The sequence below is a fragment of the Mesoplodon mirus genome (genome assembly GCF_964341445.2).
Source record: "Mesoplodon mirus genome assembly, chromosome: 18".
Classification (NCBI taxonomy): Eukaryota; Metazoa; Chordata; class Mammalia; order Artiodactyla; family Ziphiidae; genus Mesoplodon; species Mesoplodon mirus.
This window is the reverse complement of record NC_138994.1, coordinates 62202711-62223549: the sequence shown is the minus strand read 5'-3', so window position 1 is coordinate 62223549 and position 20839 is coordinate 62202711. Positions and strand designations below refer to the sequence as shown.

Sequence of the window (20839 nt, the reverse complement as noted above, 5' to 3'; positions counted from 1 at the left end):
GCGGAGCACAGGCTCTGGACACACAGGCTCAGCGGCCATGGCTCACGGGCCCAGCCGCTCCTCGGCATGTGGGATCTTCCTGGACCAGGGCACAAACCCACGTCCCCTGCATCGGCAGGCGGACTCTCAACCACTGCGCCACCAGGGAAGCCTTGGTCGGCGGATTCTTAACCACTGCACCACCAGGGAAGTCCCCAAGTGGCCCTCTTTTGACTTCTTCAGTTTACATCCCTACCTCCTCAGTAGGTACTCTGAAGGCTTTCCATCATTAATAGAAGATGGGAGAGAGAAAGGAATGGCAAATAACTGATTTGTTTTCTTTTTCTTTTTCATATTCCTTTTGTTTGAAATTGCAAAAAGTGAGAAATTGAGTGTGCAATACAGTAGAGAAAACAACAAAATATGAAGCCTGCACCTAAGGGGTCTGCAGGGACAATCATTTGTACCAAATGGATCATCAGTTGGGCACTAAAAGGATTAAGTGATTTGTCTTGGCTTTTGTACTTCATTAATGCCAAAATGGCTAGTTTATGTCATTAACACGTCAACAGGTAAGGCTTCTCTGTGTATCTGTTAGGGAACCATTGTCCAAAACTGCCTGCCCGGGCCAGGCATGATAATCACCACTGCGTGAGTTGTCTCACTACAGGAGGTCCCGATAAGAACAGGGAACTGACAAGCTGTTGCCAACCGGAAGAATTTGGGAGGGGTCAAAAGGAGAGAGGAGATGCCAGCCCATAATATGTCCTGCCAACCTCCCAGAGACCCCCCTGCTGGAAACCATCTTGACTGAGAGATTCTCATACCGCCAGGAAGGACCTTGAATCGGACCAAATATGGGCCCAGGCAAGATGATTGGCCAGAGACAACTGGGAAGGCTAACCCCACTACCAGGAACCCTGAGACTGCAAGCCACGCGGCAGAGCAGTTCTCCGGGGTTCCCTTACCCTGCTGCTCTCCACTTGAGCACCCCTTTCCAATAAAGTCTTCTGTTTGTCAGTATGTGTGTCTCCTCAGACAATTCATTTCCAAGTGTTAGACAAGAGCCCACTCTTGGGCCCTGGAAGGGGTTCCCCTTCCAGTAACATAACTTCTAAAAGAATACATTACAAATAACCTCTGTATGATTAACTCACTTAATCCTTTCTCATTTAAAGTGTCTTTTATTGTCTTCCAGGTGCAATTTTTTTCCAATAAAAAAATGTATTGCTAAATCCTTCACTGAACTAGTAAGTGCTTGAGACACGATAGGCCCCCTGCACGTCTTCCTTCCTTTTGCCAATGTGGGCTACCAATTACACGAATGTAGGTCTAAGGACACTGGAGAAGAAATTTTCAGACTCAGACCATTCAAACAAATGATTAATGTCCAACCAAGAGCTCATTCTATATGGGACAAAAATAGATGGAATGTGTTATTTGTGGTTCATCTTGGCTTGCTTTTTTTTTGACAGCACAGAACTGATTTCATTTTTATATCCTGCTCTTTTCTGTACAGTGACTTAGAAACATAGGTTATAGAAACTTTCAAAAGAGTTATCTATTTCCAGTGGCCCAAAATGGATATTTAAAAGGGTCTAAAAGCAACATAGACTGCAGGAACTTCCCTGGTGGTGCAGTGCTTAAGAATCCGCCTGCCAAGGAAGAGGACATGGGTTCGAGCCCTGGTGCAGGAAGATCCCACATGCCTCGGAGCAACTAAACCCCTGCGCCACAACTACAGAGCCTGCACTCTAGAGCCCGTGAGTCACAACTACTGAGCCAGCGTGCTACAACTACTGAAGCCCACGGCCCAGAGCCTGTGCTCCGCAACAAGAGAAGCCACCGCATGTGCTAGTTGTTTGTTAACAGCATTTGTTATTAGTTATTCCCATAATGAAACCATGATATTCTCACAAGATTCTTTCTTTAATCAGCTTTATTGAGGTATAATTTCTATGCAATAAAATTAATCAATTTTCAGCGCGTAGTCTTTTTTTTTTGCGGTACGCGGGCCTCTCTCTGCTGTGGCCTCACAGGCTCCAGACGTGCAGGCTTAGCGGCCATGGCTCACGGGCCCAGCTGCTCCGCGGCATGTGGGATCCTCCCGGACCGGGGCACGAACCCGTGTCCCCTGCACCGGCAGGCGGACTCTCAACCACTGCGCCACCAGGGAAGCCCCAGCGTATAGTCTTTGAAGGATGCATACAGTTGTGTAATCAGCCCCACAAACAATACATAGAATATTAACATCACTGTCAAAGGTTCCCTTACACCGCCTTTGCAGGAAGTTCCATCCTTCTACCTCCAGACCTGGCAACCACTGATTTGTTTTCGGCAAAAGATACTTTTCATTTATTAAGCAAATAATTATGAAGTCTTTCTATTTGGAAGTCCTTTAGCTAGATACTTCATAGAATACAAAGATAAGTAAGACAGTGTGTGTCCTTAAATAGCTTAAAATCTAGTCTAGTTTTATGTAATTTTGAGATTACTTGTCTACAAATAAAATGGGACTGAATTTCAGTACGTATATTATTATGTCTACTAAAAAGAAATAGGAAGAACAAATATTGCAAATGATTCCCTTACTTTTTAGAACGCTGAATGAGAACAGGTACCTTCATGAATGCCACTAATTATGATTTCTTTAAAAAGGTACAAGTTTGTGATTGCATGATGATCCAGATAATTATTTAAAAGTAAACTGTTTTTAAAATTAAGTAACAAATGGACTTCCCTGGTGGCGCACTGGTTAAGAATCCGCCTGCCAATGCAGGGGACACGTGTTCGAGCCCTGGTCCGGGAAGATCTCACAGGCCGCAGAGCCACTAAGCCCGTGTGCCACAATTATTGAGCCTGCGCTCTAGAACTTGCGAGCCACAACTACTGAAGTCTGCGTGCCTAGAGCCTGTGCTCCGCAACAAGAGAAGCCCCCGTGGTGAGAAGGCCATGCACCACAATGCAGAGTAGCCCCCGCTCACTGCAACTAGAGAAAGCCCTGTGCAGAGCAACAAAGACTCGATGCAGCCAAAAATAAATACACTTATTTTTAAAAATAAAATAAAATTAAGTAACAAACATATCAGAAAAAAGTGCAGAAATCGTAAGTGCACAGCTTGATCTTTCCAGGTTATTTAATGTCAACCTAGACCAACTCTCTGACCAATACAATAAAAAGGCAACATCCTAAAGCCTTTTGGTTTAGGTAGAATAATTACATCGTTGAAAAAAAGAAAGAGATAAGAGAATAATGTTCTGCAAAGGCTCACAAAGAATTGTGGGATGGCACAATGAATGGAGAAAATGGATGGCACATTAAAATTCATGAGGAAATGCCAGTTAAATTCCATGAATAACAAAGCGATTATTGTGCAGGATTGGGTTTTTCTTTCATCACTACAGAAAGACACAAAATCATTATTGTGATCTGCCATGTGGTTTTCCTTTGTTATTCGTTGCTGGGACTGCCCTATTAAATGTTTCATGTTACCCAGGGGAACGGTGGTCGCAGTGCACCACGTGGCTTTCTATGGTTCTAAGTGTAAGTGCATTTAGACCAGAGGAAAGGAACAAATTAAAAAGAAGGGCAGAACGGCTGGGTGGGCATTTTCTTGTGATTACAAAGAACCGAGTCTATCCTTAACCTTACTGCCCCTTGCTTCCCGCTTTACACCTGCCAATTCCAGAACAGGCGAAGCTGATATTTGCATTTGGAGCCTCCTTGGCCAATGCAATGGGGACTACAGGTAATTTCAAAAGCGGTAATACATGCAGATTGAGGAGAGGTATTAACATCAGGAGAAAAAACAATCTGGAAAAATAATCCTTTGAAGATGTGTGTAGAAGGGTCAAAATTTTATCCACAGTATAATTTCAATATGCACAGAAAACGCTGTTCTTTATCTTTTTTGATGGACCTAATTTTCCTTGCAAACTTCCATACTGGGAGGAAAAAAACCCCCAAACTTTAAGCTTGTCAATTCAAAGTAACTTTTTTTTCCAGTTTAAATAATAGTCACTTTTGAATAATACGTTTTCTTTTGGGTAGGTGCAAAAACTTTCACATTTCTTTCCCCTTACCCTTGCTTCTCTTCAGAATAATGTCTAGATGTATAGAAGGATTTGTGACCTAGTGGTGGCAAGGAGAGGAGAGGCCCCAGATGTCTGTGTGTCTCAGGATGCAAGTTTGTCCCTGTGGCAGAACAGCATCTCTGTTGACTGGTGGCCATTGAAGGCCCCTTTGAGATGTAGCGGGTCTCACCTGGCCTTTGGGCAGTGTGCTGGTATCATCACTGGGTCTGTGTTTTGCCATTTGCTCTATACACTGCATGCAGCCTCTTAGTTGCACTTGACTCATCCTCATTTCTGTGGTCTCTCACCAGGATCCCCTGCAAGTCACACAGGAGCCAGGACCAGTGCTTCAAGCTGATCCATCCACTGACTTCTGTCACTGCTGTACAATCACCATACTGGCTTTTGCACTGAGTCAAATAGAAGCAGGGCATGAGCCCTTTTATTTTCAGCTTTCTCCTCACTCTAACATATGCTCCTTCTCTAGAAGGTTGCCTTGGAGAAAGGCACTCAAGACACAGGGGACTAACCCCTCTTTCCCCTTTCAGGGCCACCATTCACCTTCCACTCCCTCTCTCTCTCTGAACAGGCTTTCTCTATATCCTCCTGCTTCACTGGAAGGAGGTGGGCACTGGATGGTTCCATCTTAATGGCAGACAGGAGTGATCCTAATAGGGTAAGTTGTCTTCCCCTGCAAGACAGTTGGGAACTGGGGGTTTACAAAATATTTATTTTTCCCAAATATTGTTCCGGTTTCTTTTTGAAGGAGCATGGCAAATGCTCCTTGATTATATATGCCATAGTGTTCAAAAATTATGACCACCTAGGAGAGACAAAAGAAATTTGTGATTTCATATTTTAGGCTGCTCATTATTTAGGCCTTTTATGAAAACAGAATTTCAAAAAGACTTTCAAAAAATTTCTATTTGAACCTTGAGGTAGGTTACTTTAAAGAAGAGTGCATTCCAGTTCTTATTTGGAGGACTTTAATCCCATTTCTTTTTTGTTTGGCCCTTTCCTCTCTTCTCTGTCTTCTCCAACATCAAAGATTCATCTAACTCTCCCATGACAAAAGACCCACAATTGCCTTGAACCTATGGATGGTCAGAAAAACAAAAACATGGAAGCACCAAAGTTCCCGTAGGAAGGGTATACCTTTTACTTCCTTCTATTTCTTTCCTTCCTTTGAAAACTACTGAACCTTTGTGAGGAGAGTGTTTTGGATGCATCATAATATGTGCAGAAATACAGTCTTGGATCTCAAGGATCTTCTACCTTCAACTTCTCGGCAGTAGAGGGTCAAAGAGATAACCAGGAAGACATGTGACATGGTACATTGTCTCTCCTATAAGCTATGTTCACAACTGATGTGGAAAAGACAACTTTGCTGTCTCCTTCAATGTCTTCATAACCAGTAAGATGTTTATAAATATTTAATTATTGATTTGCACAAATAGGCTTATTTATTGAGATATTTCTGAAATGTTTTGAGAGTTTTTAGTGTAGTGTTAATATGTCAGATATATAGAAAAGTATAGAAAATAACATGATAAACGTTTCTGTACTGAACAGCAAGTCTTTTTTGTTTGTTATGTTTTCTTTTGTTTTTAGGCTGTGCTAAGCAGCATGTGGGATCTTAGTTCCCCCACCAGGGATCGAAATCGTACCCGCTGCAGTGGAAGAGCAGAGTCCTAACCACTGCACTGCCAGGGAAGTCTCTTAACAGCAAACCTTAACATGTTGCCATATTTGTTTCAGATTCTTTTAAAAGAAATAAAAATTAAAAATAACAATTGAAGCAACCATCCCATCATCTCGTTCCCTTTCCTACTTGCCACAGGCAACCAGTGTCCAGAAGTTAGTATGTATCCCATGTTTTTTTGTATTTTACTACATAGATATGTGTCCATAAGCAATGTTATTATTTTTTGTGTTTAAAATTTTATTTAAATGTTATCATGCTGTAAGTACACTTTTGCAACTTTACTAATATAGTAGAGTTTATTTCTACTTTCTTATTTTGTGTTTTCGGTTTATCATGCTTTTATTTCACTTCCTTTTCTATACTTTCTTGCCTTCTATTACATTTCTGAGTTATCTTTTTCCCCACTTCTGCTGGCTTGAACATTACACCTTAAAAAATATTAACCTTGATTTATTATGGGAATAAAAAGGATTTTCTCTGGTAAACAGGTGGGGTTTCAGATTTATTTACATAAACATTTATGTGATACATAAAAAGTATCAGAAAACAAACTATGCTATTTTCTTATAGGCTTACACGTTTTGAAATCTATCTTTTCTTCACTGTAATTATATATAAGCTTTAAATTTTTTTTTGTTTTATTTATTTTTCCTTGGATTCTCTTTTGGTGAGAAGTTCATGGTTGTCAAGTATTTTTTTTTCATAGTAGTAAAACTAACAAGAACTTAACTTTGCTTATGTTTTACATTTATATAACAATATACACTTTTCTTTTTATTCATTCAGTGTTTACCCTTAAATTTATAACATGCACACTCAACCAAGCCTAAGATATCGTCAGCCTCTTTCGAACAATATACAATCCTAGAAGCTTCAACCCTCCCATCATTCTTTTTATTTTTTAAATTTATTTATTTATTTATTTATTTATTTTTGGCTGCCTTGGGTCTTTGTTGCTGAGGGCGGGCTTTCTCTAGTTGCCGCGAGCGGGGGCTACTCTCTGTTGCAGAGCTCGGGCTTCTCATTGTGGTGACTTCTCTTGTTGTGGAGCACGGGCTCTAGGCTTGTGGGCTTCAGTAGTTGTGGCATGCTGGCTCAGTAGTTGTGGCTTGTGGCTCTGGAGCACAGGCTCAGTAGCTGTGGAGCGCGGGCTTAGTTGCTCCACGGCATGTGGGATCTTCCTGGACCAGAGTTCGAACCAGTGTCCCCTGAATTGGATTCTTAGCCACTGCACCACCAGGGAAGCCCCATTTGTGTTATTATAGTAGTTTGGTTTCACCTTTTCAACTACCCTCTCAACTTAGAAATAAGTGTCAATATTGCTTTTTAACACTCAATATTAATTTAGATTTAGCAATATTTTTTACTAACTATTATGTCCACAATTAGTACTTATAGCCAATGCTTTTTCCTGGCTTCATTGTCCTTCATCTTGAAGTATATACTTGAGCATATTTTAAGCAACAATTTATTACTATTAAACTATTTTAGTATTTGTCTGAAAATAACGTCAGTCTCACTTTCAAATGATACTTTGAGTATAGACTTCTTGATTATTTTCCCTTAACAATGTGGTAATACCTGTCATTCTATTGTCTTTCCTCTATTTTTATTGAAGAGAAATCTGCTGATAATGTGTTATTTTTCCCTTGTAGGAAATGTTTTTTATCTTGTTACTTTTAAGATTTTCTCTCTTTCTGTTGTGTTCTATGTTTCACTTTGTTTAGGTATGTATCATTTTTATTTTTTCCTGTTTGTGGCTCAGTGATTATCTACTCAAATATTGCTTCCTTCCTATTTTGTTTATTCTATCACTCTGGAATTCCTTTTCAATATATATTGGGTCTTCTCAATTCTAGTCTCCATATCTCTTAATTTCTTTTTCATATTTTACATCTCTTCATAGTGATGTGCTGCATTCTGAGTGATTTCCTAAGCTCTGTCTTCTACTTTCTGATTTTCTCTTGACTTGTTTAAACTGTCCATGGACTTTTTAATTTCAATGAATACATTTTTAATTTTTTAATGTTTAATTTTATTATTTTTATAAACCTTCCTGTTTGTTTTTGTAATGTTCTCTTGTTTCACTATTGATCTATTTTAAAAATCTTTTTAATAATTTAAAACGTTTGTAAAGTTTTAATAAAAATAAAGTTAGTGACACATTCAATAAGGAGGCCACAAACAGTTGGCAGAAAGAGCAATGGCCTGAGATTTGGGAAGCTGTGCCCTGGACTTTGCACTGCCTCTGTCTAGCTGTATGACTGTGGGCAAGTCACTGGAGATATTAAGGTCCCTGTTTCCTCATCTCTAAAAGGGGGGCTGGTACTCTCTATGGTTTAAAAGTCCATAATTCTAGGTAGTGCAGAGATAGATAGTGTCATAGGAAAATACCTCAAAATTCTGACACTACTAAATGGAATGAAATGAGAGACAGAAAAACCAAGACACAAACTGCTCTTTTTATTTATTTACTGATTGATTGATTTATCCAGTTTTTTCCTTTATTTAGATTTCACATATAAGGGATAGCATACAGTATTTGTCATTCTCTGTCTGACTTATCTAATTCAGCCTAATGTCTCAAGGTCCATCCATGCTTTCAACCACTTTTTAAATTCAAGTATAGTTGATTTACAATGTTGTGTTAATTACTGGTGTACAGCAAAGTGACTCAGTTATAATATATATACATTCTTTTTCATATTCTTTTCCATTATGGTTTATCACAGGATATTGAATATAGTTCCCTGTGCTATACAGTAGGATCTTGTTGTTTATCCAAACTGCTCTTTTTAAATAGGGTGTAATAATTGGAAAGTAAAGTGAAAAAACTGAAAAACAAAAAGTTGAAAAAAACTCTCAAACAGGACCTATTGCAGATTTTAACTGTATAATTTAAAAGCGTAAGTCTCTACTTCTGCTACATTTTTCTCCTATGAAGAAATGATGCTTGAACAATTGGACATCTATGTGAAAAAAAGAACCTTGACCATATATAAAAATCAACTCAAAATGTACTATAAACCTAACTATAAAAACTTCAGAAGAAAACACATGAGAAAATCGTTGTGACCTTGGATTATGCAAAGATTTCTTAGGTACCACACCAAAAACACAGTCAAAAGAATAAACACTGATAAATTGGACTTCATCAAAATTAAAAACTTCTTCTCTTTGAAAGACACAATTAAGAAAATTAAAAGGCAAGCCACAGAGTAGGTCAAAATGTTTGCAAAGCATATCTGATAAAGGACTTGAATCCAGAATCCATAAGGAATTCTCAAAACTTAATAATAAAATAAGTAACCTCTCTCTCCCACACACAAGTGGGCAAAAGATTTGAACAGACATTTCACCAAAGATATGCAGACTACAAATAAATACATAAAATATGTTCAAAATCATTGTCATAGGGATATGCAAATTAAAACCACAATGACATACCACTACTACCTATTATTAGAATGGGTAAAACAAACAAACAGACAAACAAACTGAAAATATCAAGTCCTAGCAAGAATGCAGAGCAACTGGAATTCTCACACATGGCTGGTAGAAGCACAAAATAGACCAGCCACTTTGGAAAAAGGGTTTGGCAGTTTCTTGTAAACATACATTTATCATTCGACACAGCAATTCCACTCCTAGGTATTTGCTCAAGAGAAATGAACATATGGTCATTCAAAAACCTGTATGTGAATGTTTATAGTGACTTTGTGCATAATCGCCCAAAACTGGAAACAACATAAATGTCCCTGAATTAATGAATTGATAAATTGTGATACATCCATACAGCAGAATACTACTCAGCAATCTAAAAAGGATTACATTTTTAATACATACTACAACTGTATTCGACTACAGCTGAATCCCCAAGTAATTATGCTGAATGAAAGAAGCCAGATCAGAAAAGAGTACATACTGTACGATTCCATTCATTTTGGAAGAGGCAAAACTAAAGAGACAGAAAACCAATTAGTGGTTGCCAGGGCCTAGAGGTGAAAGAAGTGATTGACTACAGAGGAGCACAAGGGAATTTGTTAGAATAATGTAACTGTTTTATATCTTTATTATAGTGGTGGTTACATATCATATGCACTTGTCAAAATTCATAAAATGCATACAACTATACATTAAAAAAGAAGCTTTTTACTACTTGGAAATTATGCCTCAGTAAACCTTACCACACCCCCAAAGACTTATACACAGGCTCTATCACAGATTTTAATGGTCATACTTGAAAGTATAAGCTCCTTTCTTTCTCCTACGAGAAAATTGTATCATAAGTAAGAAATCAATAAGGACAACCAAAACTAAAAATTTTAAATGTAAAATACTTGCAATACAAAATCTATGTGCTTTGAAATAAGTAATATTAAATATGTATGGTATTTACTTGCTGGTAATTTCAATATTTTTCACTTTTTGATTTTACAAGTTAAATGTCAATGAAAGTTTGTGGGGTTTTTTTCTAGAGAAATAGTACTGTTTCATTTTTCCTTCAAATAATGTTGATGCTGACGTTTCTCAAATAAACCCAGCTTGCCACCTTCAGGCAAATGAAAGATTTACAGAGACCATCACCAGTGATAGAACATCAATTTTGCAGATTTCTCAATCATCCATAATTAATAATATCTTGGTCACCCTATTAGTGTCTTTGTGAGATTTCCTCTATCCAGAATCTTTCCCTGGCATTTATTGAAATCTTTCCAACTTTCAAAGCTCAGTTCAAATGCCAAAGTCTTTCCTCATCACTCTAGCTAGTTTTTCCTCCTTTAAATATTTAGCTCCTTGACTGCTTGCAGGTAGTGATAATCTCTTACGCATATTTTTATGCCTCTTTATGGCTATTAAGAAGGGTGAATAATATAGTTGTGCATTCTAATATTTACTGAATGAACACATGAATGAATGAGTGAATAGGAAGTTAGAGTACCCATTGAGCTTTTATTTGAAAGAGTTCCTATTTTACTGATAGAATAATGGAAATGCCACACATTCATGCACGATTATATGCATATGTGTAAAGCATCAATTTTCATTGATAATGACTAAAAGTGTCTCAATTTTTATTAACCTCTCAATTAAATAATATTATAGATGAATGATTAATGGCTGCTTGGTAAGTGGCCTTGTGATACTTACTCAAATCTTAATATCTGGACAGCAAAAAAAAAAAAAAAAAAAAGAGAGAAGAAAGTAGGATGATGTTTTTTAGTTTTGAACTGAAAGGTGGGTACTTCTCTAAGTTCTATGATATGGCCATCTAAACATTTTCCTCCAAATGCCTAAATGGCTAACATCCTACATGCATGTTAATAGAATATGTAACGAGCATGGGGTCCACTACCTCACTCATAGGAAAATTCCCTATTGTTTCTGTCTAACTCTGGTTAGGGAGTGAGGTTCTTCATGCTTCCATTCCCTCCAGAACGTACAAGCTCCCCTCTCTCTTTCCAGGCTTACATGTATCCAGGACTGCTAAGTGACTAACTGGTCACAGTTTTGGTTTTTTATTTATTTTTAAAAGGAGAAATGGTCTACACTTCAGATGGCTTATCTTCTTGAATGCCTACCACTAGAACTTTCTAACAAAAGATTCTCTTTATCTTGCCTACTTTGAGGGCTCCTTATTCCTTTGATCAGTTCTTCCTTTCTCATTACATTCTCCCTTCTCTCTGCCCTCTCTAGGCTCAGTCTTATCTGTCTGAGAGAGGCAATAACCAGTTCTTCAAGCATGCACAGGAGGCCCTGATCTTGGCATTTAGGTTAGCAGTGTCCTTGGATCTTTGTTTCTGCTCTGGTGAGGGCTGGGGCGGAAGAAAGGTCCTTAGTTTACCAGTAAGACAGAAATAAAGGAGGGAAATAGGGAGGAACAATCAGATTCATATTTTGGGATACAAATCTGTCACAAATGCAGATTCATTCATTCAAAGTCATACCTGCTTTGACTAAAAGTTTGTTCTCTCTCTTCCAGACCTGCATTCATTCTCAAAATGTGAACTTGCTTTTTCTCCCTCATCAGTACCTCTCTGTTTCAAGTCTCCTAAACACACATTCTAATTATACCCCAATGATACCATTGACCATGAATCATCACACATACACTGTAGCAGCAGCATCTTTTTCTGGCTATTCTCTTCTCTCCTTTCATTTACCTTAATTAATTCTAACCATACATCTCCAAATGCATTAAGTACCTTTTCAGTTTGCCCTCTATTTCTCTTCCCACCCACTTACAGTCTGGCTCCTATCTACTTCCCTTTACCAGACAACTATTGTTTTGGTCAAGTTTATGGATTAAAAAAAAATATTGGGCTTCCCTGGTGGCGCAGTGGTTGAGAACCTGCCTACCAATGCAGGGGACACGGGTTCGAGCCCTGGTCTGGGAAGATCCCACACGCCGCGGAGCAACTAGGCCCGTGAGCCATGGCCGCTGAGCCTGCGCGTCCGGAGCCTGTGCTCCGCAACGGGAGAGGCCACAACGGTGAGAGGCCCGTGTACTGCACACACACACAAAAAAATCCATGAACTTTGACACTATTGCTCACTCTCTTGACTTCCAGTTATGATTAGCTTTCTACATGCTGCCATTTGTCTGGTGTTTTTGACTTTCTGTATTTCATTGTATGAATATCTTTGATAATTTTCCTTTCTACCCCAGTTAAACTATAACAGTGGTTCTATACTCTCCTTTCTTTCTTGAAGAGGATTTAAAATTCTACTCCATTTTTAAAAATCTAATACTGAGCCTCTTTCCTGTCTTCTGGATTCTCTGAAGTAGACTGCATAGATTCAAGAACATTTTGAAAGACTGCTTATGACGCAATAGCAGCAGGGTGCAAGTCATACTTTTCACACTTCTTTGATTATCATTTCCTTCAGGTTTTTAAAAAATTAATTAATTAATTTTTGGCTGCGTTGGGTCTTCGTTGCTGCTACTTTTTGTTGCGGTGCGCCGGATTCTCATTGTGGTGGCTTCTCTTGTTGCGGAGCACGGGCTCTGGGCACACGGGCTCAGTTTCTCCGCGGCATGTGGAATCTTCCCGGACTAGGGCTCGAACCGGTGTTCCCTGCATTGGCAGTCAGATTCTTAACCACTGATCCACCAGGGAAGTCCTCCTTCAGCTTTTTCTTTTTCTACCCAAAGATAAAAGGAAGTAGATTCAATGTTGTTGAGAACACTGACTTTTCTTCTCAGATTAAACCCATGTATTTTCTATTTTCATTCTATATTTGTATCTTGTTTGCCATTGCAATTTGTAAACTCACTGAGCAGGAAATAGTTGTTGTTCTTTCAATATGGAATAGCCCTAAGCACATGGTTATTAATGATGACATGTTTTAAACACCCTTGGTTTTAAAGTCAACAATGTTAAACATCATTTGAGTTTTTCACTTTTACTTTTCTTTATTCTTGGCTTGCAGGTTTTATTCTGGATACTCTCACTATGTGGTTCTCATACGAGAATGGAGTCATTCTATAATAGTTGATTTACAAACATTGGAAGAAAATATATTAGCCACCAAGATTTAGATAATTCCGTCTCCCATTACAGTACAGTGGTATTAGTGTAACTTTGAAATCTAGTCATATTACCTCTGTTTTGAGGCAAATATGTGAGCTTTGATTCCCATGTATGAAAATTAGTGATAATAACCTACTTGTATGGGTTTTTGTGAAGAATAAGTGAAAAAATTTATATTACATGTTTGACTGCTAAGTGCTCAATAAATGGTAACTGTCATTGTTCTGAAATTATTCTGCTCATTTTCTTAAAAGTGACTACCATGGCCTGTACTCACCAATATCTTGCCTATACTACAAATGTATTTTTGCTTTTTCTGTGGTTTTTCTGAGTTGTGATATTTTGAATTCTAACAGAATGCAGGGTGTTGGGGGATTCCTTTAATGGATGAGAGAAATCTGGGATGTTCTCCTATTATCTCATTTATTCCTGTAGCTCCCAGGTTTGGAGATATAAAGTTGTTAGAAAGTTGCTCTCACTCACTTGCATTTTAGGAGACGTTAGTCCCATTTAAAAGGAGTTGGTATACATATATTTTAAATAAGCACAGAAAAATCTTGGGGTCCAATGACATCTTTTGAAGCCTGGTTGGTTAGGAGAATAGTGAACTTCAGTTAAAGTGACAACTTGAGCTGTCTTTTTTGGCAGTAAGTGTTGGTTAATACTAACAGCAGGAATGATTGAAAAGTCCAAGAAACAATCTTCTTGCATGGATTTTGTTATGATTGACACTACTTACAAAATTGTAAGGTTCTATAACAGAAAGACCTGCTTCCCAAAGTACCTTTTCTGAAAATTCACCCCACCCCGATTGTTGTATATCTGTTTAATTTTTCAGTTCTTGTGGTTTCCAAGGAATCCACAACCATTAAAAGTGAGCTTAACTCCTCTGGAGATCAATCATTCATTCATCCATCAGCGAATTCAAAAAATATTGACGGTCCAGTTTGAATCACTTTGCTGTGCTCCATGTACCATGATTTTCTAAAGTTGCCGCCCTTGCGTCTAGTTGGGGGAAAGGGGAAGAAAATAAACATGGAAATAAATTAAAATGCAGGGTCCTATGAAGGAACTGGACAGCGTGGGGGACCTAAGTTTTGGACACTACGGAAATAGAAGTTCAGCTCTGCAACTCATGAGCTGTGTGCCTTGAACAGGTCATTTCAGGATGAACAAGGTGAGAATGTCGTGGAACGCCGAACTTTAGGATGGTTCCAGCTCCTGGCAAAGGGTCACATCACGGTAGGTGTGTGAAGGTAGGATAGGCTTGCAGTGACCACTGAGAAAAAAAGGTGTCGCCTGGCCCTTTTGCGCACAAGGGGAGAAACAGGAGGGGTCCCTTCGGGACCTCTGGGCTGGCTTCGCCGGCGGAGCCACAGCGCACGCCGGCGTTTGGCGGGAAACACTCGAGGGTGTGCCCTCTGCTCGGGGCTGGGTCGCGAGGGTTGGGCAGCTCTCCGGCTGCCTCGCGCTACGTCATCGAATAGCTCCTCCTCCCCTCGCTCGAGTCGCACGCGCGGAAGTAAACACCTTGACGTCATCAGGGCGCGTCTTCGCCTTTCCCCTCCCATCTTCCCAGAACCGTGGACGTGCTCATCTCCGCTCCGGGCCAGGTCTATGTCCCGGTTTCCCGCCGTCGCGGGCAGGGCGCCAAGGCGGCAGGAGGAAGGTGAGCGATCAAGAGACCTCCAAGAAGAGCGGCCTTCGGCAGTTCCCATCGCAGATAGAGGTGCGGTCCGCGGGACACTACGGAGGCCAGCGGGAGTTATGGCATGGGGGTTCTGGGGGGTGGATAAAAGTCCGCCTTAGGCAGGCAGAGAAGAGTAGGGGGAGAGGCCGCAGCGTTCTTGTCGCTCTCCAAGCCGGAGGCGAACTTTGCATCCAGTGAGGACTTTGGTCTAGAGGGGGGCGGTCCCAGACCCAAGTTGGGTGAAAACCCTGCTGGGGGACAAAAAAGTGAACCCCAACGCCGAAACGCGTTCCTCTCTTAAATGGGCTCATAAAGCCTTTGTTCTCTACCCATCCATTCCCGCCTCCCCCCCTCCGCCCCTTCGTCGGGCCGCCAGCCTGCCTTTGGGTACGGTATGAGGGAGCCAGTTTCCAGGAGCCAGTTTCCATGGTTACCCACCACTTGGCCTTCTGGGATATCAGTCACTCTGAACAGGGACCTAACTTGAACCGTGAATCAGAAGCAAACACAGGTGGCTTTTAATTCAGCTGAGAGTTTTTCTGCTGTGTTCCAGGTTTTGGTCTATTTTTTAATAAAATTGGGTTTTGTTCTTCTGTATAGGTATGCTTGCAAATACATTGCCTTGTGCTAGGCTTAACTTTGTCAGCTACTTTGAGTCATGCATTAGCAAATGCTCAAGTTGATTTCACTAAAAAGTTGCTCTCGGTTTATAAACCCTTGCTTGCAAATTGGATGTAGGTGATTTAACTGAGGAGTCATGAGTTGATTATTTCCAGCCCTGAAATTCTATTGTTATTCCCTTTTCATTTTTGGGAGATTAAATCAGAGATATCTTTACAGGCCATTGAATTGCACAATTTTTTTCCCCCTGTCATTACAGAAGAGAAAGGATGCACATCACAGGAGGGAGGAACTACTCCAACTTTTCCTATTCAAAAACAAAGAAAAAAGCTTATTCAAGCTGTGAGGGACAATTCATTCCTTATTGTTACTGGAAATACAGGAAGTGGTAAAACAACTCAACTCCCAAAATATCTATATGAAGCAGGTAATTTTATTCTGGGAAAATATTGGGAGTACTTTAAAAATATCCTCTTAAAAGCTAATAGGACTTCTGTATTACACAAATGCCCATCATTTGTTTTATAGTCCCAGTTCTTCTCTTGGCACACTGTCCCCACATCTTCCTTGCTTTTTTACGGTCTTATTTCAGATTAGTTGAAATGGCATTTTCAGTTATCATAATAATTCCAAATAGAATTATAGGTAGATGTTGATTCTGTGCTATAGAATAAGGTTGTCTTGCAGTAGACTGTTGACCACTGGGTACTGAAATAATTCTCAGAGGGAAGGGAGATATTGATATCTGCTGCTGACATTAGTATTTCTTGGTTCTATCTCCAGAGTGTTATCAGGTAACTATTTATTCCTTGACTCTCCTAACACCAAGCCAGCTAACAAATTATCCTTACGGTGTCTTTCCCTTCAATACGGTAAAACTTTCTATCATAAGGTTGGTATAGAGCAAAATTATGTTGGATATTATAAAAATTTCGTAGTGTATGTTAACTTACTCTAATGCATCAAATCTAAGATGCCGTCTATTAAGACATACCACTATTTTACATACTATTAATTAAAAAAATGCCATCAGTTATAAGATGCATCTCCCTTTCAAAGATATTAAAATAGTAAAATATGCTTGTAGAGTCTATGAAAAGTGGTATATTTAAACTTCTGTGGCAAAGTTAAATCCATTTTAGGAAGTGTGTGGAATTTTATGGATTCCTAGGGGTTAAAAATTCTTGGCTTACTCTTTAGAGTAAATCTTTAGACTGAAATTGAAAAAAATTAATTAAAATATATACATTTAGAAGGGCTATTAATATGTATTCTTATTTTTAATTAATACTTAAATTTCCATGGTGCAAATGTAATACAGTGTGTTGTTAATTGTCAGAGTTTTCTTTTAGAAACACTTGAACAGTTTGTATTGATTGACCAGAAACAATTTAGCTCTGATGGGAAGCAATTGTTTACAATTTTGTGTTTTTTTACCTCTGGTTTTGATAGGGTTTTCACAACATGGTATGATTGGTGTGACTCAGCCACGAAAAGTAGCTGCCATATCTGTTGCTCAGAGGGTTGCTGAAGAAATGAAATGCACTTTGGGATCCAAAGTAGGATACCAAGTTCGTTTTGATGATTGCAGCTCTAAGGTACAAAAGTTTTTTGCTTGTATTTAATTAAGTACTGTAAATTTATAGAAAGAGTGAGAAAGTGATGAAAGATTTTGACTTCAAAATTCCATTTATATTTTAAAGAAACAAAGCCTCAGATTAGAATTAATTTGTGTTGCCCATTGTTAATGCTCTAGTCCTGGGGTGTCTAATTCATCCCATTTTCTCCCTTCTCAATTAGTTTATGTGACAGTTATGTTGATTTTTCACAGGACTCTCATGTATTTTAGCTGTAAGGATCCTTGGCATGTAACTTACATTTGTATTCTTTAAAAAAAATTTTTTATTGCAGTAAAATACATATAAAATAAAATTTACCATTTGTATTATTTTTAAACCATTTTTAGGTGAACAATTCAGTGGCATTAAGTTCATTCATAGTGTTGTGTAACCACTACTGCTATCTATTTTCAGAATGTTTTCACCATCCCAAAGAAAAACTCTGTCTACTAAACAGTAACTCCACATTCCCATCTCCCCGCCCCTAGTCCCTGGTAACTTCTATTCTGCTTTATGTCTCTATACATTTCCATATTCTAAGTACCCTGTACAAGTGGAATCATACAATATTTTGTCCTTTGTGTCTGGCTTATTTCATTTAGCGAAAGTTTTCAAGGTTCATCCATATTGTATGGTTGTATTCTTGAAGTCAGTGGAAAACTGACAGCTTAATGAACAAAGTCATTGAGCAAGTATTTATTGAGCATCTTCTATATGCATGGCAATAGTTCATAGCTACAATTTACATTCCTTCAGGATTTCTTAATCCTGTACCAGATATAAAACAACCTCTCATTTGCCCTTGGTCCCTGATAGGAATGGCCATCAACAGTGGCAAAGAATGACTCCCCAAAATACTGTCTTTGCCTTCCTAGTGGTCACTGCTGGGGATTTTTCTTTATTTTTTTCTTCCTTGGTTTTATGGATATCATTGCTGTTAACTCCTCCTCTGGACCTTACTCTCACCTTGTTTTAATTCTAGTCGACTGACCCTATTTTTGTAACAGGAAAGTGGTCAAGGAAGAAGAGAGTGAGAGAAATGGTGCACCTACCTTTTCTCTTGAGTCCTCTAAAATAGCAGCTGAGACAGGGAGATGAATTCCATTTCATTATTGTTTTCCCACAACTTGCTCACCTGCAGTCATTGCATTATCTTAACCACTTTCCACTGACTTCATTGTATTTCCTCATTGGTCACTTTTGTTTGCTTTATCCCAGAATATTCACCTTAGTTCCTTATCCCTGTCTCTGTATAGATCACAAGTTTCGTAATTTACCATCCATGTTATTAGACATGTTATTAGACTATTTTATGTACTCTTATTTCATCAGATTAGTTTGGTCATTTAATATCTGTACATCTGAGGGGGAAAATTTAGTTTGCAAAGCAGGGATGAATTTCTGTGATTTTATTTTTATGTATATGTTAATGTACTCTGCTGTTTGAACATTAGGAAACAGCCATCAAATACATGACTGATGGATGTTTACTGAAACATATTCTGGGAGATCCAAATCTTACCAAGTTCAGTGTCATTATATTGGATGAAGCCCATGAGAGAACCCTAACTACAGTGAGTATTTTACTGTATCGGTTATTTATTAGACAGTTTACTTCTTTTGGGTAGCTTTGTACTGTATAGTGAATTGCCTTCTCTTACTTACATTTTAATCTATTCAAATGGGAATCCTTTGGTTAGGAGAGCAAAATATTTAAAATAAATTGGTTGTTATGTACACTTGTGACTTACTAGAAATGTACTTTTCTTTCAGGACATCTTATTTGGTTTATTGAAGAAGCTGTTTCAGGAGAAGTCTCCTAATAGGAAGGAGCATTTAAAGGTCGTAGTGATGTCAGCAACTATGGAATTAGCCAAGCTCTCTGCATTCTTTGGAAATTGTCCAATATTTGATATACCTGGAAGGCTTTATCCGGTCAGAGAAAAATTCTGCAATTTGATTGGTCCACGAGATAGAGAAAATACTGCATATATTCAAGCGGTATTACTTGGCATCCTTTTTATGTCTTTTCTGTATCTATGATTCTAGTTGATTGAGTAGTTTGATAATTCATTTGTCTCCATTATTTTAATGGCAGCCCTCATAGGTCCTAGGACTTTTTTTTTTTTAAGATTTATTATTTACTTATTTACTTATTTTTGGCAGTGTTGGGTCTTAGTTGTAGCACGCGAGATCTTCGTTGAGGCACGCAGGATCTTTTGTTGTGGCGTGTGGGCTCTTCTTTGTGGTGCACGGGCTTCTCTCTAGTTGTGGTTTGCACGCAGGCTCCAGGGCACGTGGGCTCTGTAGTTTGCAGCACGCAGGCTCTAGTTGAGGCATGCAAGCTCAGTAGTTGTGGCACGTGGGCTTAGTTGCCCTGCGGCATGTGGGATCTTAGTTGCCTGACCAGGGATCGAACCCGCGTCCCCTGCATTGGGAGGCGGATTCTTTACCACTGGACCACCAGGGAAGTCCCAGGTCCTAGGACTTTCGAGAACCAAATTTAATTTTTCTGTGGAACTAGGGGAGGTGGTGGTGGTGGGGAGACTGTATTTCCACTAGCATATTATGCTTGTGTTTCTTGCTTTAGATTGTGAAAGTGACCATGGATATCCATTTGAATGAAATGGCTGGAGACATCTTGGTTTTTCTGACTGGTGAGCATTCAGTACCAGGTTTAAAAATTTTACTATTCGTACGAGGGAGTGGGGCACCATGATAGAGTGTTACCTTTGTTGGAAACTCTAGGCTCTACTCATGTTATCCTAGCCTTTTATGATTTTCTGAGTAGTTTTAGCTATTATATCTATTATAAGCTATATAAAGTAATTCTACACTGCCCTAGAAACCATGAGTCTCATTAGTAAACATAGGTAAAATACACTCACCTTTTAGAAAGATATTAAATGGTAAAGTATTCATGTTTTTAGTACTCTGTCTTATATAGAGCTGTTAACCACACTGAACGGTCCTGGATCTGAATGATTAGTGTCATTATTTCAAAGGACATACTACTTGCTCCTTTCTTCTGTGAGTGGTGGGACGGTACTCTGTGGTGGCAGTGCACAAGGCGTGGAATCCATGTCTCAGACAAGCCTTGTTTGGAGGTCAAAAATAGAATAGTTACATCTCAGACGAGTGTGATTTTTCAAGTAGCAGCATCTTACTAACAGATGTGAGTAATTTCATGGCTCACCTCCTACACTGCCTTGTACCCATGTCAGAAGTGAGACATTGTAACAATCTCTTAGCCTTTTTGAGGTACCTAAGTATTTTGAAATACACCTAAATGTAGTATCTCCTGGACTAGCCTCCCCTATGGTAATGATTAACTTTATTGAGTCTTCTCAAATATACCATATTAGCAAGATGAAAGGCTTGATGATTATAAACTTTTTTTTTTTTTTTTTGCGGTACGCGGCCCTCTCACTGTTGTGGCCTCTCCTGCTGCGGAGCACAGGCTCTGGACACGCAGGCTCAGCGGCCATGGCTCACGGGCCCAGCCGCTCCGCGGCATGTGGGATCTTCCCAGACCGGGACATGAACCCATGTCCCCTGCATCGGCAGGCGGACTCTCAACCACTGCGCCACCAGGGAAGCCCGATTATAAACATTT

General features: G+C 39.2%; 1 protein-coding gene across 3 annotated transcripts in view; it reads left to right on the top strand.

Annotated features, from left to right (window-relative positions):
* Positions 1 to 14841: 14841 nt before the first annotated feature.
* DHX40 (DEAH-box helicase 40) overlaps positions 14842 to 20839 on the top strand; it is a 52218-nt gene continuing 46220 nt past the window's right edge. Inside the window, exons 1-6 of one of the 3 annotated variants that reach the window (XM_082604366.1) lie at positions 14842 to 14962; positions 15864 to 16031; positions 17057 to 17202; positions 18678 to 18797; positions 18997 to 19224; positions 19814 to 19880. In XM_082604366.1, the coding sequence (XP_082460492.1) occupies positions 14911 to 14962; positions 15864 to 16031; positions 17057 to 17202; positions 18678 to 18797; positions 18997 to 19224; positions 19814 to 19880 (781 nt within the window). In that variant the 5' untranslated portion in view covers positions 14842 to 14910. Of the gene's footprint in view, positions 15023 to 15863; positions 16032 to 17056; positions 17203 to 18677; positions 18798 to 18996; positions 19225 to 19813; positions 19881 to 20839 lie in introns of all 3 variants that reach the window. The other 2 variants (XM_082604365.1, XM_082604367.1) reach the window with 2 other exon arrangements.